This window comes from Saimiri boliviensis, chromosome X, assembly GCF_048565385.1.
Source record: "Saimiri boliviensis isolate mSaiBol1 chromosome X, mSaiBol1.pri, whole genome shotgun sequence".
Taxonomy (NCBI): domain Eukaryota; kingdom Metazoa; phylum Chordata; class Mammalia; order Primates; family Cebidae; genus Saimiri; species Saimiri boliviensis.
The window spans coordinates 50,122,432-50,141,172 of NC_133470.1; the positions used below are offsets into that span (position 1 = coordinate 50,122,432).

At 42.2% G+C, this 18,741-nt stretch overlaps 1 protein-coding gene across 1 annotated transcript in view; it reads right to left on the reverse strand.

Moving 5' to 3' along the window:
• The window catches only part of ITIH6 (inter-alpha-trypsin inhibitor heavy chain family member 6), a 39,109-nt gene that overhangs the window by 9,615 nt on the left and 10,753 nt on the right, over positions 1-18,741 (reverse strand). The window contains exon 6 of the mRNA XM_003943707.4: positions 4,937-5,053. Within this exon, the coding sequence (XP_003943756.1) occupies positions 4,937-5,053 (117 nt within the window). The remainder of the gene's footprint in view (positions 1-4,936; positions 5,054-18,741) is intronic.

Sequence of the window (18,741 nt, forward strand, 5' to 3'; positions counted from 1 at the left end):
TGGACTCCATGACCCAGGATTCAATGATTCCAGGACTCTAAAGTTTAGGACCTTTATGATCCTAGGTCTCTATAGCTGCCTTTCAATGACTTTGCACGCTTTGCTTCTGCTCTAATCCGCTTTTATGCCTCACCCTCCATTTCTTCCAGGCTAGTCACACCAGCCCCTAGAAAACTCAGATTCTAGTTCGACTCCATAAACCTTGCTCTTGTTGTGCTCTTTAGATAGCATACTCTCCCACTTCCCCTTTATTTATTCACAACTTTACTATTCTTTCATTTGCTCCTTCTCTGGACAGCTCTTCCTTAAGTTGCCAATCCTGACCCATGCCCTTCTCACTTACATATTCCGTTTCCCAGTCCGTTCACTGTTTTCCATGAAATATTTTTACTTTTCATCCAAATGTTAAATCCTGTGAGAGAAGGGCTTATAATGCTTCTCGCTCTTGTCTCCATGGCAATACTAGCATAGGGCTAGGCCCATAGGAGGTTCAGGTAATAGAGTATATAGGGTCTACTGTTCAGTATCATTTACAGGACACTTACTCACTTACTGTGTTCCAGGCACTGTGCTAAATACTTTAGATGCATCAGCTTATTTAATCATCACATCAACACAATGAAGAAGGTACTAATATTATCCTCATTTTACAGGTGATGACACTGAGGTTCAGAGAGATGATGACTTGCTTAAGGTCACACAGCTAGTCATTGATGGACGAAGGATTCAAATACACATGTGGGAGGTTTTAAATCAGTGATTCTAAGCACAGCATTATGCTTTCAATCCTTTATACAGGTATGGATTTCAGAGACCACAGGAAAGACACTTGCAACCCATTTTTCTCTACACCTCAAACTGATAGGAAATGTCTTGAATGCTTCTTTTTTTTTTTTTTTTTTTTTTTTTTTGAGACGGAATTTCGCTCTTGTTACCCAGGCTGGAGTGCAATGGCGCGATCTCAACTCACCGCAACCTCCGCCTCCTGGGTTCAGGCAATGCTCCTGCCTCAGCCTCCTGAGTAGCTGGGATTACAGGCACGTGCCACCATGCCCAGCTAATTTTTTGTATTTTTAGTAGAGACGGGCTTTCACCACGTTGACCAGGATGGTCTCGATCTGTTGACCTCGTGATCCACCCACCTCGGCCTCCCAAAGTGCTGGGATTACAGGCGTGAGCTACGGCGCCCGGCCGTCTTGAATGCTTCTAAGTGGATTAGAGTCTTTCCCGCCATAGGGAGAGCTCTGGGGCTAGGTTGTACATTCTGGGACAGGGAGCTAAGCACCATACTCTTGTTTCCATTGAGAGGGAAGAGACTTAAGAGGATGACCTTTCCTGAGAAGAGCAGAAAAAAGTGAGAGTCTATGAGGGTCTAGAAGTCAGAACCTCTTGTTGACCAGGAATAGATTGTTTGGAGAAGTGTGCTGTTTAATCTCCCGTTACTTTGAGATTTTGTAGCTATCTTTCTGTAAGTGACTTGTAATTTAATTCCATTTGGTTTAAGAGCACACTTGGTATAATTTATATATTATTTAAAATTTGTTAAGGTATGTTTTAAGGCCAAGGATATGGTCTATCTTGGTAAATGTTCCATGTGAACTTGAGAAGAATGTGTAATCAGCTGTTGTTGAATAAAGTATTCTAGAAATGTCAATTCAATTCAGTTGATTGATGGTGCTGTTCAGTTCAGCTATGTCCTTTACTGATTTTCTGCCTGCTGGATCTGACAATGACTGATAAAGGGATGGTGAAATCTCTAATTACAGTAGTGTTTTCATGTATTTTTACCTTCCAGATTAATCAGTTTTTACTTCTTACATTTTGGTATGTTGTTGGTCGTCGCATGCACATTAAGGATTGTTTGTTTTCTTGGAGAATTTCCCCTTTATCATTATATTTGTTTTATTGTTATATCATATAATGCAACTGTTTATTGCTGAGAATTTCCTTGCTTTGAAGTCTATTTTGTCTAAAATGAATACAGCTATGCCAGGTTTCTTTAATTTGTGTTAGCATGGTATAGCTTTCTCTATCCCTTTGCTTTTGATTAATCTGCATCTTTATATTTAAAGTGGGTTTCTTACAAACAACCTTTTATTATCCACACTGAGAGTCTTTGTCTTTTTTTTTTTTTTTTTTTTTTTTTTTTTTGAGACAGAGTTTTGCTCTTGTTGCCCAGGCTGGAGTGCAATGGTGCGATCTCAGCTCACCGCAACCTCCACCTCCTGGGTTCAGGCAATTCTCCTGCCTCAGCCTCTTGAGTAGCTGGGATTACAAGCATGCACCACCATGCCCAGCTAATTTTTTTTTGGTATTTTTAGTAGAGACGGGGTTTCACCATGTTGACCAGGATGGTCTTGATCTCTTGACCTTGTGATCCACCTGCCTCGGCCTCCCAAAGTGCTGGGATTACAGGCGTGAGCCACCATGCCCCGCCCGAGTCTTTGTCTTTTAATTGATGTATTTAAACCATTTATGATTACAGTTATTACTGGCATAGTTGGATTAATATTTGCCATAGTTGTAAATGTTTTCTATCCTTTTAAAATTCTTTATTCTTATGTCTTCCACTTAATTTCTGGCTTCTCTAGTTTTAATTGGGCATTTTACATGATGCCCGCTTTATCTTATCTTTAGCATATGCATTAGACTTAAAAACATTTAGCAGTTCCCCTAGAGTTTGCAGTATACATTTACAACCAATCCCAATCCACTTTCAAATAATATTATACAGCTTTATGCATGGTGCAAGTACCTTGTAACAGAGTATTTCAAACTATTCCTTCTCATGCTATACAATATTACTCTCATTAATGTCACTTATTCATAAGCTACATTCACTAAATACATTATCATTACTTTGAAAAAATATTGTCTGTTAGGTCAGTTAATAAGAAAACTAAAGTATTTTACTTTACCTTCATTTATTCCTTCTCTAACACTTTTCCTATCTTTATGTAGATCCAAGTATCTGAGTTATATCATTTTCTTTATGTAGAACTTCTTTTAACATTTCTTGCAAAGCAAGTTTATTGGTGACAATTCCCCCAATTTTTTTTTTTTGAGAAAGTCTTTATTTTTCTTTCATTTGGAAGAATAATTTGATGTATACAGAGTTCTAGGCTGGTGGGGTTTTTTCCTTCAACACTTGAAATATTTCACTGCACTTTCTTCTTGCTCCCATGATTTCTGAAGAAAACTCTGATATAGTTCATATCCTCACTCCTCTTGGGTAAAGTACTTCTTCCTCTGGCTTTAAAAAAATTTTTTCTGCTGTCTGAATATGATATGCCTAGGTATAGATTGTTTAGTATTTATCCTGCTTTGTGTTCTCCTAAGCTTCTTGGACCTGAGGTTTGGTGTGCATAATTTATTTTGAAAAATTTGTATCTATTATTACTTAAAATATTTCTTCTGTTCCTTTCTCTATTTCTTCTCCTTCTATTTTTCCATGATGTATATATAACACTTTTAAAATTGTTCCACAGTTCTTGGCTATTCTAAGATGTAGCTTAAAATTCTTTTTTATTTTTATTTTTTAGCTTTAGGAATTTCTGTGAACGTATTTTCAAGCTCACTGATTCTTTACCCAACCATGTCCAGTCTACTGATGAGTGAATCAAAGACATTCTTCATTCCTGTTACAGTATTTCTGATATCCAACATTTCCCTTTTATTTTCCTAGGATTTTCATGTTTCTGCTTACATTACCATGTGTTACCCTTATGTGTGGTATACTTTATCCACTAGTGCCCATGGCATATTAATCATGGGTTGTGCCATGTTGCCCAGGCTGGCCTCAAATTCCTGAGCTCAAGTGATCCACCTATCTCAGCCTCCCAAAGTGCTAGGATTACAAGTGTGAGCCACCGTGCCTGGCCAAAATTACTTCTGATGTCGTATTTTTGTTGTTTCAGTTGTCTTTGGTTTTCCCTCAGAACATTTTCTTAAATAGGGTTTGGGCTTCTAGTTCAATCAGCTGTAACTTTCCGTTATTGTGGAGAAGCACAGTTGATATGGTGACGGTGTGTGGAGTGAGAGGAAGCCTTCTATATTCTTATGAGGAGGTCTCAGTCTTTCAGTGAATTGGTGTCCCTGGGATACAAACTTACAAGGTTTTTTGAGATTTTACCCCTCTTGAGTGAAACAAGAAGACTAGAAAGGGCTGGATTTGGGGAGACCCATCCCTCTACACTGGGGCTTGGGAGCTGGCTTGGGGTACTACCCATTTTTCCTCAGGTTGCTTGACTCTGGTAAAACAAACTCAGCCTTCGGTCCCAAGGGCTCTGTGTCTGAAACATTAAGGAACAAAAAAGCTATCCATTTGCAAGACACCAGAACAAAGAGCTCCAAAGTATTATGGTATGAAATGCTGCTTGCAGAACTTTACGGATTCAGGGGATAAAGTGAAAGCCTCTTTGGTCTATGGCCTCTGATCCGTGGGCACAGTGGTAGAACTGCAACAAGATTAAAATCGATATGGCTTCCAACTCTACGGTTTCTAATTCTATAATGCCAATACTCTATACCTTTAGGCCTTTAAAGTAAAATTTAAAAAATTAACAAAGGCTCAAACCTTGTGGTCTGAAGAAGAATGAGAGTCTCTGTGGCCTAAGGTTTTCTTACTTCTGTATTCTAGGATCCCGAAGTGTTCTAGCTTGAGGGTCCTCTATGACCCTGGGCTTTTGTGGTTGAGGGTCTCAATGGTTTCAGTCTTCACAAACCAATGTGTCAATGTTCTTAGGACTCTATGGCTCCAGGTCCACAGGCTCCTGTTAGATAAGATACTGGGGCCCTAGGGTAGGTTCAAGCCTGTAAGACTCAATGGTCACGGGATGGTGGAACCTCTGTACCCAGGGTCCCATTGTTATCACGCTCTCTGCTTTCTGGTTCTTCTGATACCAGGACTAAGAAAGGTTTCCAGGATCCTTCTTACCTGCTTCATCTTGGTACCAAACATGGAGCCGCTTACATCAATAACAAAAACCACATTCTTCTCAATAGGTGGAAGGCCTCTAGGAGCAAAGTAGTGAACGAAATAGCCATCGTAAATCTGAACAAAAGAATTAAAACCAAGAAGGACTGTGAAAGCCAATCTAAATCAGGTCCCCTCTTATTCTCCTGCCTAACACTCTGAGGTTTGCTTCCCAGGACTTCTCACTTTTTAAACAGGCATGGGTTTGACTGTTTGCTCACTGCCCATCTCCTTCACTAGAACCGTGTCTCTGCTATTCAGACCTTCATCCCAGGGCCTGCCCCACAGCTATGGAGGGAATGAGACTGGCATGTAGCCCAGGACTCCAAGGATTAGGATCTCTGTAATATATGAGTTCCTGTCTGTGAGAGAGTTGGGCTTGCACAGCCTTGAGAGTCCCTAGGGATATTTTGCCTGAGCTGCAGAAACTCCAAGTATTGTTTTAACCTCCCCGTATAGAGTGAGCCTGGGGCCCAGCTCTTTGCTGCCAGGGGCTGGGAGTTGCAAGGCCTCCCTCTCCTCCTCAAACCTCTTTTCTGCTGTTGCTGGGCAGAACAGGGAGAGGAGGAGGAAGCCCAAGCAGAGTGCGCTGTTTATTCAGAGGGGATTGGTTAGTCCAGGTACAGATGCCTTGGGCTGTCCTGGATGTGATTGGCTGCCGACTCCCCTCCCCCACTCCATTCTTCCCTCTGCAGAGACTGGGGGCTGGGACAGCTGAGGGAAGGGGAGGGGGGCTGGGAAGGCCTCTCAGGACCTGTCTCTGTTCAGCTCAGGGGTGTCTGTGCTGGCTGAGGGTCTGTGCTCCCTGTGCTCCTGTGAAGCTGAAACCGGCTCTGCGCAGGGTCACAGGCTTGTGCTCCTCTCTGCCCTCAGGCACACTCTGACCACAAGGCTGGACATTGCCTCTTCCCCCTCAGGGGGAAAGAGGACATGGGAGGACATCCTGCTCTTCCCCCTCCACCTTGGCCTTTGAATTCATTCACGTGTGCAATTGCAGCCTCCGTCTCCACTAATCCTGGCACTCTGGTACAGTTCCAAAAGGCCTGCGTCACCCACTCTGCAACTGCCCAAGGGCAGAACCCAGTGGCCTCTGCACACTTCCCACACCTGGGCCACTGAGAGCTCCTGGGAAAATCATGCCTACCTTTCCCTGATCCCATGCCCACCGGGACCCCCACTCCCTATCACATAACTCAGGGGCAGGACCCTGCTCACCAACCTCTCCTAGTCACCTCAGCAGTCATTCCATCCCACCCACCTGACTCAGGAAGAAAATTAAGAGCACGGGACCAGGGACACTTTGACCGCTCACCCCACCCTTGTACAGGGTCCACATTCCCACATACTTCCTCCCTTAGCCTAAGAACAAGGAGGTCCTGCCTTGAACCCCACTCACACCAAGTACCCAGCCCCACCAGTACTCTTCAGGTCCCCTCTCTCCAACCTCCTTTAACATGTACCCCACTAGGTCTTTCCTGGAATATAGAATATTTTTGTCTTTTCCATCCGCTAAGACTAGCTCTCGTTCCCAATCCACTCCCAGACTTCTCTTTAGCCTCTTTTATTCCTGAAGCATCACAGGCTAAGAAAGTGGGCACCCTCAATGGGCTCAAATGCAGATCACTCCTGGAGACCACCACAGACTGGCTACCCTGCCCATCCCAGTTAGACACTTCCTTCACTAAAGGCAGCTGTGACTAGTTTCCTCCAAACTCAATGGCTGGGAGAGGGGTGAAGCAAGATGGTGGAATAGGAAGTTCCACCGATCGTTTCCCCAGGGAGCACACCAATTTAACCACCATCTACTCACAAAACAGCACCTTCAAAAGAACCCAAACCTCAGTACCCGGTTTTAACGTGATACCAATGAAAGAGGCACTGAAGTGGTAGAAAGAACAGTCTTGAACTGCTGACACCACCCCTACCCCACCCTCCACCTCTGCCCCCAGTGGAGCAGGCACGGTGTGCAAGGACATTTCTGTGTGTTAGGGGAGGGAGAATGCAGCTATTGTGAGGCATTGGACCTCAGTGTTGTCCTGTTAGAGCAGTAAGAAAAACTAAACCAAACTTGGTTGATGCCTACATATGGAGGGAGCATTCACCTGTAGCCCTAGCTACAGGTGAATGACGCATGTCAGCATGTCAGCAGTTGGCCCTTGGGTTCCTGCAAGCCTTGCCACCATGGGCTAAAGTGTTCTAGGGCTCTAAATAAACTCGAAAGACAGTCTAAGCACAAGGACTGCAACTCCTAGGAGGAATCTAGTGCTGAGCTGGGCCCAGAGACAGTGCACTTAGCAGGCGCATAACCTACTGAGACACCAGTGGGGGCAGCTAAGGGAATGCTGGCATCACCCCTCCTCTAATCCCAGGCTCCACAACTTGTGGCTCCAAAAGAGACCACTTCATTCTGCTTGAGGACAGGAGAGGGAAGAGTGGAAAAGACTTCGTCTTATTATCTTGCATGCCGGCTCAGTCGCAGCAGGATAGGGCACCAGTCAGAGTTGTGAGGCCCCCTTTCCAGGCTCTAACTCCCAAACCACATTTCTAGACACACACTGGGCCAGAAGGAAGTCCTTCCCTGCTGTCTTGAAGGGAAGGACCCAGTTCTGGTAGTGTTCTTCACCTGCTAAATAAAGAGCCCTTGGGCCCTGAATAAGCAGCAGTAATGCCCAGGTACTACATTGAGGGCCTTGGGTGAGACGCTGAGACTTGCTGGCTCCAGGTGATGCACATTCCAAGCTGTGGTGGCTATTGGGAGAGAGTGCTGTTGCTTTACAAAAGCAGAGAAAAAAGTAAATGATACATTGCCAGGAAGCTTAAGTATCAGCTTGACCACAAAGGTATAGAGCACCAGGCAGGCTCTTGGGGTCCTAGATTCTAGTCATTGGCTCTTGGATGGTCTAGAATCCAACTTCTGGGCCTGCCCTAGTCCAGAGAAGAGCCTACTGCCCTGAAAGGTGAGGCTAAGGATAGGCAGCATACACCACAAGCTGACTGAAGAGCCTTTGGACCTTAAGGGAACATTGGTGGTAGTCTGGCAGTACTCTTTGTGAGCCTGTGGTGGCAGTTTCCATGAGGTGAGGTGCTTCTGCATTTGAAAAAAGAAGGGAAGAGTGGGAAGAACTGTATTTTGTGGTTTGACTGCCAGTTTAGCAGCAGGACAATAGAACACTAGGTAAAATTCTAAGGTGTTTGACTCTAGTCTCTGGCTCCTGAATGGCACCTCTGGATCCACCTAGGGCTGGAGGGAACTCACTATCCCAAAGCAAAGGATGCAAGCCTGGTTGGTTTTGACACTTTCTGACTATATAGCCCCAAGGTCTTGATTAAACAGAGGCAGAATCCAGGAGGTGGTTACAGCAGGTCTTGGGTGAGACCCAGTACTGCACTGGCTTCAAGTCTGACCCAGTGCAGTCATAGTGGTGGTGGCCACAGGAGTGCTTGTGTCAATCCACCCCAGCTTCAGGTGGCTCCCAACAGAGAGAGAGAGAGAGAGAGAGAGAGAGAGAGAGAGAGAGAGAGAGAGAGAGAGAACTGAGACTCTGTTTGGAAGAAAGTAAGGGAAGCGAGTAATGGAGAGTATTCCTCCAAACTCAATGAATGGCTGGAAGGATTCTCTCCATTCTCTGCCTAGTAATGGAGATAATTCTCCCAGATATTGTCCAAGACCATCAAGAGAATATTTCCATGAATCTGCAAGAACCACAGCATTACTAGGCTTGGGGTGCCCCCTAAAGCAGATACAGCTTAGATCACAACATGTATGTACATTTGAATATCTGAAAAGTCTTCCCAAGATGGACGGGTACAAACAAGACCAGACTGTGAAGACAATAATAAATACCTAACTTTTCAATGCCCAGACACAGAAGAACATCTAAAAGTATCAAGATAATCCAGGAGAACATGACATTACCAAGTGAACTAAATAAGTCACCAGGGACCAATTCTGAAGAAATAGAGATATGTGACCTTTCAGACAGAGAATTCAGAATAGCTATGTTGAGGAAACTCAAAGAAATTTGAGATAACACAGAGAAGGCATTCAGAATTCTATTAGATGAAAGTAACAAAGAGATTGAAATAATTTAAAGAACCAAGTAGACATTCTGGAAAATGTAATTGACATGCTGAAGAATACACCAGAGTCTTTTTATTTTTTAAAATTTCGGTAGAGACAGGGTTTCATCATGTTGTTCAGGCTGGTCTCAAAGTTCCGGCCTCAAGTGAACAACCTGTCTCAGCATCCCAAAGTGCTGGAATTACAGGCATAAGCCACTGTGCCTGGCCTGTATCAGTCTTTTAAAAGCAGACTTGTTCAAGCAGATAAAACAATTAGTGAATTACAAGATAGGCTGTTTGAAAGTAAACAGTCAGAGGAGACAAAAGAAAAAAGAATAAGAAGCAATGAAGCCTGTCTACAGGATCTAGAAAATAGCCACAGACAGGCAAATTTAAGAGTTAGTGGCCCTAATGAGGAAATAGAGAAAGAGATAAGGGTAGGGTAGAAAGTTTATTCAAAGGGATAATAACAGAAAACTTCCCAAACCCAGAGAAAGACATCAATATCCTGATACAAGAAGGCAAAAGAACACCAAGTAGATTTTACCCCACAAATACAACTTTGAGGCTCTTAATAATCAAACTCTCAAAGGTCAAGGATAAAGAAGGAATCCTAAAAGCAGCAAGAGATGAGAAACAAATAACAGACAATACATCTCCAATATTTCTGTCAGCAGACTTTTCAGGGGAAACCTTAAAGGCCAACAGAAAGTGTCATGACATTTAAAATGCTAAAGGAAAAACTACTTTTACCCTAGGATACTATATCTGGAGAAAATATCTCTCAAACATGAAGGAGAAATAAAGAGTTTCCCAGACAAAAAAGAGTTGAGGGATTTCATAAATGCCAGACCTGTCCTACAAGAAATGCTAAAGGGAATCAGAAAGAAAAAAAACATTACTGAGCAACAAATAATCACCTGAAGGTATAAAACTTACTGGTAATAGTAAGTACGCAGAAAAACACAAAATATAACACTGTAACAGAGGCATGTAAACCACACTCATGCTAAGTAGAAAGACTAAATGATGACCTAATCAAAAGTACTAACTAAACAACTTTTCAAGACATAGTCAGCACAAGAAGATATAAATAGAAACAAAGAAATAAAAAGCAGAAGGACGGAGTTAAGGCATAGAGTTTTTATTAGTTTTTTGTTTGTTAGTGCAAATAGTGTTAAGTTGTTATCAGCTTAAAATAATGGTTTATAAGATAGTATTTACAAGCCTCATGGTAACATCAAAACAAAACACATACAACGGATACACAGAAAATAAAAAGTAAGAAACTGAATCATATCACCAAAGAAAATCACCTTGCTAAAAGAAAGACAGGAAGGAAAAAAAGAAGGATGAGCAGACCACAAAAAATAGGAAAACCAATAACAAAATGGCAGGAATAAGTCCTTACTTGTCAATAATAACATTCAATGTAAATGGGCTGAACTCTCCAATCAAAAGACATAGAGTTGCTGAATGGATTTAGAAAAATAAGATCCACTTATCTGTTGCCTATAAGAAAAACACTTCATCTATAAAGACACACATAGACTAAAAATAAAGGGATGGAAGATGATATTCCATGCCAATGGAAAGAAAGAAAGAAAGAAAGAAAGAAAGAAAGAAAGAAAGAAAAAATGAGGAGGAGCTATACAGAGACATTATCTACAAGAAGAGACAAAGAAGGGGTCTGATGATGATAAAGGGGTCTATTTGGCAAGAGGATGTAAAAATTGTGAAAATATATGTACCCAATACTGGAGAACCAAGATACATAAAGTAAATATTTATGAGAGAGACAGACTCCAACATGATAATTGCTAGAGTCCTCAAGACCCCACATTCAGCACTGGACATCTTCCAGACAGAAATCAACAAGGAAACATCAGACTCAGTCTGCACTATAGATCAGAAACCTAACAGATATTTACAGAACATTTCATCCAATGGTGGCAGAATATGCATCCTTTTCTTCAGCACATGATTCATTCTTAAAGATACACCATATATTAGGTCACAAAACAAGCCTGAAAATTCAAAACAACTGAATACCATCAAGCATCTTCTCTGACCACAATGGAACAGAAGTAGACATCAATAACAAGAGGAAGTTTGGAAGCTATAGAAATATATGCTCCTGAATGAGCAGTGGGTCAATGAAGAAATTCAGAAAGAAATTGAAAAATTTCTCAAAACAGATGACAATGGAGAAACAATATACCAAAACCTGTGGGATACAGCAAAAGAAGGACTCAGAGGGAACTTTATAGCTACAAGTGCTTACACCACATAAGAAGAAAAATGTAAACAACATAATGATGCATCTTAAGGACCTAGAAAAGCAAGAGCAAACTAAATCCAAAACTACTAGAAGAAAACAAATAATAAGGATTAGAGCACAAATAAAGAAATTGAAAAGAAGAAATACAAAAGATCAAGGAAACAAAAAGAGGTTTTTTTTTTAAAGTTCAACAAAATCGACAAATCTCTACCTGGACTAGCTAAAAAAAGAGAAGATCCAAATAAATAAAAGCAGAGATGAAAAAGTAGACATTACAAAATGACACTGCAGAAATTCAAAGGATCATTAGAGCCTACTATGAGCAATTATATGCCAATAAGTTAGAAAATCTAGAAGAGAATATAGAACCCAGAAATAAGGCCACACACCTGCAACTATTTCATCTTTGACAAACCTGACAAAAAGAAGCAGTGATGAAAGGGTTTCCTATTCAGTAAATGGTGCTGGGATAACTGGCAAGCCATTTGTGGAAATATGAAACTGCACTCCTTCCTTACACCATACACAAAAATGAACTCAAGATGGTTTAAAAACTTAAATGTAAAACCTAAAACTATAAAAACCCTGGAAGACAACCTAGGCAATACCATTTTGGACATAGGAAAGGGTAAAGATTTCATAATGATGTTGCAACTGCCGAAAGCAGTTGCAACAAAAGCAAAAATGGACAAGTGGGATCCAATTAAACTAAACAGCTTCTAAATAGCAAAGGAAACTATCAACATAGCGAACAGACACAAGAAAATGTTTGCAAACTGTGCATCTGACAAAGGTCTAATATGCAGCATCTATAAGGAACTTAAACAAATTTACAAGAAAAAACAGTCACATTAGAAAGTAAGGAAAGGGATGAACAGACACTTCTCAGAAGACATACATGCAGCTAACAATCATATGAAGAAAAAGCTCAACATTGCTGATCATTAGAAAAACACAAATAAAAACCACAATGAGATATTGTCTCACAACCAGTCAGAATGGCTACTATTAAAAAGTCCAAAACAACAGATGTAGGCAAGGTTGCATAGAAAACAGAATGCTTAAACACTGTTGATGGGAGTGTAAATTAGTTCCACTACTATCGAAGACAGTGTGGCAATTCCTCAAAAACCTAAAATCAGAAATAACATTTGACCCAGCAATCCCATTACTGGGTATATAATCAAAGGGGCATATGTTTTTCTATTATGAAGACACATGCATATGTATGTCCATTGCAGCACTATATACAATGGCAAAAACATGGAATCAACCTAAATTTCCATCAATGGTAGACTGGATGAGAAAATATGGTATATATACACCATGAAATAGTATGCAACCCTTAAAAACAATGAGATGGTTTTTAACAGGAACAGAGAAGAAGCTGGAGGTCATTATCCTTAGCAAACTAACACAGAAACAGAAAATCAAATACCGCATGTCCTCAATTATGAGTGGGAGCGAAGTGACAAGAACACATGGACACGTAGAGGGGAACAACACCCCCTGGGGCCTGTCAGAGGGTGGAGGGTGGTAGCAGAGTGAGAATCAGGAAGGGGGCCAGACGTGGTGGCTCACACCTGTAATTCCAGCACTTTGGGAGGCTGAGGCAGGCGGCTCACCTGAGGTTGGGAGTTTGAGACCATCCTGACCAACATGGAGAAACCTCGTCTCTACAAAAAAATACAAAACTGGACATACTATTGCATGCCTGTAATCCCAGTTTTTCGGGAGGCTGAGGCAGGAGAATCGCTTGAACCCAGGAGGCCGAGGTTGCTGTTAGCCAAGATTGCACCATTGCACACCAGCCTGGGCAACAATAGTGAAACTCTGTCTCAAAACAAACAAACAAACAAACAAACAAACAAACAAACAAAAATAACTAATGGACTGGGCATGGTGGCTCATGCCTGTAATCCCAGCAATTTGAGAGGCCGAGGCAGGTGACTGCCTTAGGTCAGGAGTTCGAGACCAGCCTGGCCAACATAGTAAAACCTTGTCTCTACTAAAAATACAAAAAAAAAAAAAAAAAAAAAAAAGAAAAAAGAAAAAAAAAATTACCTGGGCGTGGTGGCAGGTGCCTGTAATCCCAACTACTTGGGATGCTGAGGCAGGAGAATCACTTGAACCCAAGAGGTGAGGTTGCATTTAGCCAAGATTGCACCATTGCACTCCTGACTGGGCAACAAGAGGGAAACTCCATCTCTAAATAAATAAATAAATAAATAAAAACAGTAAAAACTAATAATGACTAATGGGTACTAGGGTTAATACCAGGGTGACAAAATAATCTGTGCAACAAACCTCCACGACCCACATTCACCTATATAACAAACCTGCATGTGTACCCCTGAACATAAAAGTTAAATTAACAAAAAGAAAATCTAGAACAAATGGACAAATTCTTAGACATATACAACCTACCATGAGTGAAGCATGAAGAAATTCACAGCACAAACAGAACAATAACACACAACAGGATCAAAGCTATGGTAAAAAGTATCCCAGTAAAGAAAGGCCAGGACCTGATGGCTTCATGGCTGAATTCTACAACACACTTATGCTTATTTTTGTTGTTGTTGTTGATTTTTGTCTTTTTGTTGTTTTTCTTTTTGTTCAGAACGGGGTCTCACTATATTACCCAGGCAGGTCTCAAACTCCTGGGCCCAAGCTATCCTTCCCCCTCTGCCTCCCTAAGAGCTGGGATTACAGGCTTGAGCCACAGCTCCTGGCTCTACAAAACAGTTTAAGAAGAGCTAATATCAATCCTACTCAAACTATTCCAAAAAATAGAAGAGGATGGAATACTTCCAAACTCATTCTACATGACCAGTATTGCCCTGATACTGAAACGAGACAAAGGCACATCAAAAAATGAAAACTATAGGCCAATGACTCTGATGAATATGGATGCACACATCTGCAACAAAATACTAGCAAATTGAACTCAATAACACATTCAAAAGATCATCACGACCAAGTGGGATTTATCACTGGGATGTAAGGATGGGTGAACATATGCAAAGCAATTTGATATATTATATCAACTGAATGAAGGACAAAAACCATGTGATCATTTCAATTAATGCTGGAAAAGCATTTAATAAAACTCAACAGTTCTTCATGACAAAAACCTTCAAAACACTGGGAATAGAAGGAACATACCTCAACATAATAAAAGCCATATATGACAGACCCACAGCTAGTATCATACCAAATGGGAAAAAATTGAAAGCGTTTCCCCTAAGGTCTGGAGCATGACACAGATGCCCACTTTCACCACTGTTACTCAACGAAGTACTGGAAGGCCTACCTAGAGCAATCAGACAAGAAAAAGAAGTAAAGGGCATCTGAATTGGAAAGGAAGAAGTCAAATTATCCTTGTTTGCAGATGATATGATCTCATACTTAGAAACCCCTAAAGATCCTATAATAAATATTAGAACTGATAAATAAATGCAGTAGAGTTGCAGGGTACAAAATCAACAAAACAAAATCACTAGGATTTGTATATGTCAACAGTGAACAATCTGAAAAAGAAATTTGAAAAGAAATCCCATTTATAATAGGCACAAATAAAATTAAGTACTAGGAATTAACCAAAGAAGTGAAACATTTCTATAATGAAAAGTATAAAACACTGTTAAAGGAAACTGAAGAGGACACACACAAAAAATGAAAAGATATTCCATATTCATGGATTGGAAGAATCAATAGTGTTAAAATGTCCATACTACCTAAAGCAATCTACAGATTCAAAGCAACCTTTATCAAAATCCCAAAGACATTCTTTACAGACATTGAAAAAGCAATTCTAAAATTTAAATGGAACCAGAAAAGACCCAGAGTAGCCAAAGCTATCCTAAGCCAAAAAGAACGAAACTGGAGGAATCACGTTGTCTAACTTCAAATTATACTGGAGAGCAATAGCAACAGCAACAAAAACGGATTGGTACTGGGAGAGAAACAGACACATAGACTTACGGAAAAGCATAGAGAACTCAGAAATACACTAATCTGTAGTGAACTGATTTTCATCACAGGTGCCAAGAACATACACAGGGGAGAGAACAGTCGCTGCAATAAATGGTGCTGGGAAAACTGGATATCCATATGTAGAAGAATGAAACTAGACCTCTCTCTCACCATAACAAAAAATCAAATCCAAATGGATTAAAGACTTAAATCCCAGAACTCAAACTATGATGCTATTAATACTACAAGAAAACCTTGGGGAAATCTCCAGGGCATTGGTCTGGGCAAAAATTTCTTGAATAATGCCCAATAAGCACAGGCAACCGTACTAAAAGTGGACAAATGGGATAGCATCAAGTTAAAAAGCTACCGCACAGCAAGGGAAATGATCAACGAAGTGAAGAGACAACCCACAGAATGAGACAAAATATTTTCAAACTGTCTATCTCACCAGGGATTAATAACCAGAATATAAGGAGCTCAAACAACTCCATAGGAAGAAATTTAAAAATACAATCAAAAAAGGGCAAAAGATGTGAAGAGATATTTCTCAAAAGAAGACATACAAATAGCAAACAGACATATGACAAGGTACTCAACATCAGTGATCATCAGAGAAGTGAAAATCAAAACTACAATGAGATATCATCTCATCCCAGCTAACATGGCTTCTACCCAAGAGACAGGCCATAAGAAATGCTGGCGAGGATGTGGAAAAAAGGGAACCCCATACATTGTTGGTGGGCATGGAAATTAGTACAACTGTATGGAGAACAGTGTGGAGCTTCCAATAAACTAAAACTAAGAGCTTCATCATACAATCCAGCCACTCCACTGGTGGGTACACACCCAAAAGAAAGAAAATCAGTATACCCGAGAGATATCTGCACCCTCCTTTTTATTACAGTCTGTTCGCAATAGCAAGACTTGGAAACAACATAAATGTCCATCAACAGATGAATGGAAAAAGAAAATGTGGTACATACGCACAATGGAGTACTATTCAGCCATAAAAAAGAATGAGATCCTGTCATTTGCAACAACATGAATGGAACTGAAGATCATTATGCTACATGAAATAAGCCAGGCACACAAAAGCAAATCTCACATGTTGTCAATCATTAGTGGGAACTAAAAAATGAGAGCAGTTGAAGTCATGCAGGTAGAGAGTAGAAGATAGGTTACCAGGGGCTGAGGGTAGAGGGTAGTGGGGAGATTGGGGGAAGGCAGGGATGGTTAATGGGTACAAAGAAAAGTGAGAAATAATGAATAAGACTTAGTATTTGATAGCATGGTAGGGTGACTATAGTCAATAACAATTTAACTGTACATTTAAAAATAAGTCAAAGAGTATAACTGGATTGTTTGTAACATGGGGACACATGCTTGAGGGGATGGGTACCCCGTGATGCGATTATTACGGATCACATGCCTGTACCAAAACATCTCACTTACCCCATGAATACACCTGCCATGTACCCACAAAAATGAAAAATAACAACTTTACTAAAACAAATAACCCCAATGGCTGTATTTTGAGTCTCTTGGGACTACCTCCCCCGCCCGTGTACGTCACAGTTGAACATGGATGACAAATGCTGTCTTGAAAAGGTGTTTCTCGCTGCCATCTGCGACAGCAAGCTCTCCCTATTCTCTGCCGCCTCTGTCTGCCCACTCCCTTCGCAGTGCTTCCCAATATTTGTCAGGTCAAAGCATGAGAAGAAAATGATCATGCTGGTGGAGCTCAATGGAGTGAACTGCTGGGGACTGGGGCTCTGGGTAGGCTGTGTGCAGCCGATGGGGTGGCCGAGGGGATCCATAGCTGCTGGATCGGGCCGTTCCACCTCAGCTGTGCCTTGAGGGATCGTCCCTTCTGGCTCCACACACACTCCCTGGGTGACCTCCCTCTGTCACTTGGCTTCCACCACAGGACCCCTACCAGTCACTCCAAATCTCTTCCCCCATCTAGGGCTCCCACAATTGCCCCTCACCGGTGGGTACACACTCACTGCTGGACCTGTGCCCCACTTGGTCTCAAGAAGCCTCCCATGCATCCTGCCCAAACAGTGAATTCGTTGTCCTGCCCCTACGTGGCCCTTGTATGCCTTCCCAGTCAGGGGCACCGTCATCCACATGGTCACTCTGGAGACAAATCTCAGCGTTGCCTTCAATCCTCGGGTGGGCCCCATTCCCTGCAGCCAATCAGCCTCCAATTCCTGTTGCCTTTCTCTGCTGGATACTTCTCCGGGCCACCCTCCTCTTCATCCCTCACTGACCAAGCCCACGCTCAGGTCTCATTTTTCTCAGGTTCCCCTCTTCTACGTGGCCTCTCCCATCCATGCTGCTCAGAGGCAGCGGCTGGGACCCTGTAAACACAACCTCGCAACGTCATTTTCTCTCATGGCTCCCTGGTCACCTACAGGACAAATGCCATGTTCCTTGTGTTGCCCTGCAGCACTCTCCAGCCTTCTATGTGGCTCTTTGGGTTTCTCATCTCACATCTCTGCTCCAGAATGCCAAGCTATTTGTAATTCCCTACACATGCTCAGTGAGTCTTAGCCTGTTTCTTTTCTCGTGCAGCCACTGCTCTGCTGGAATGCCTTTCCCTCCCACAGGCCGCCTTCCGTGGCCCACTTTTATTCATTCCTTAGATCACAGGTCAGCCTTGGTCTCCTCCAGGAAACCTTCTCGGACTGCCCTTCCTCTTCATTATGGCTTCCATCCTACCTGTGTGTCATGGAAGGGACACTTCTACCCTAGTGGCCGTATTGGGTTCCTGTGTCTCACCCAGAGACGGTAAGTAGGCTGCATGTGTGATACCCTTGGGAGCTCCCAACGTTGGCCAACGCAATAAAGTGTATGACACAGATTAGGTGCCTAGTGATCCCCAGCGGGTGCATGTGCTGAGCTGTGAATGAGGGGCACACTCAAGTAGGAAGTGGGCGCTGAACGGAGTGCTCCTGGTGGGGTAACAGCAGGGGTCAGGGCTCACGGTGCATGGGAGTTCCTGGTTGTACTAGTCAATGCCTAATCCCATGCCTTCCATCTATATTTCGACTGCAGGCAGCTGTGGCAATGGTAAAGAATGAACAGCGGAGGAATGCCTCCGTGACCTAAACACACCCACATGGCAGAACACCCGGGTAAAGCCCCTGCTGCCACCTGCTGGCAAGGTACCCTCAGCTCCTATCCTGACAAGAGAATAACTTCTACTCCCCCTACACAACAGACTGAGCCACACCTCTGTGCCTCTGCACATTCTGTTCCTTCTCTCTGCATGCTTTTCCCTTCACCTTATCAACCGACTTGCAGATACATCTGATTCATTTTTCCCATGCTCACTTAAATTATAACTCCTTTAGGGTGATGTTCCTGAAACCCTCCCCCGCTGGCACCCCCACAGAACCCATGACAGACTTATACATAGCACCTAAACATTCATGGC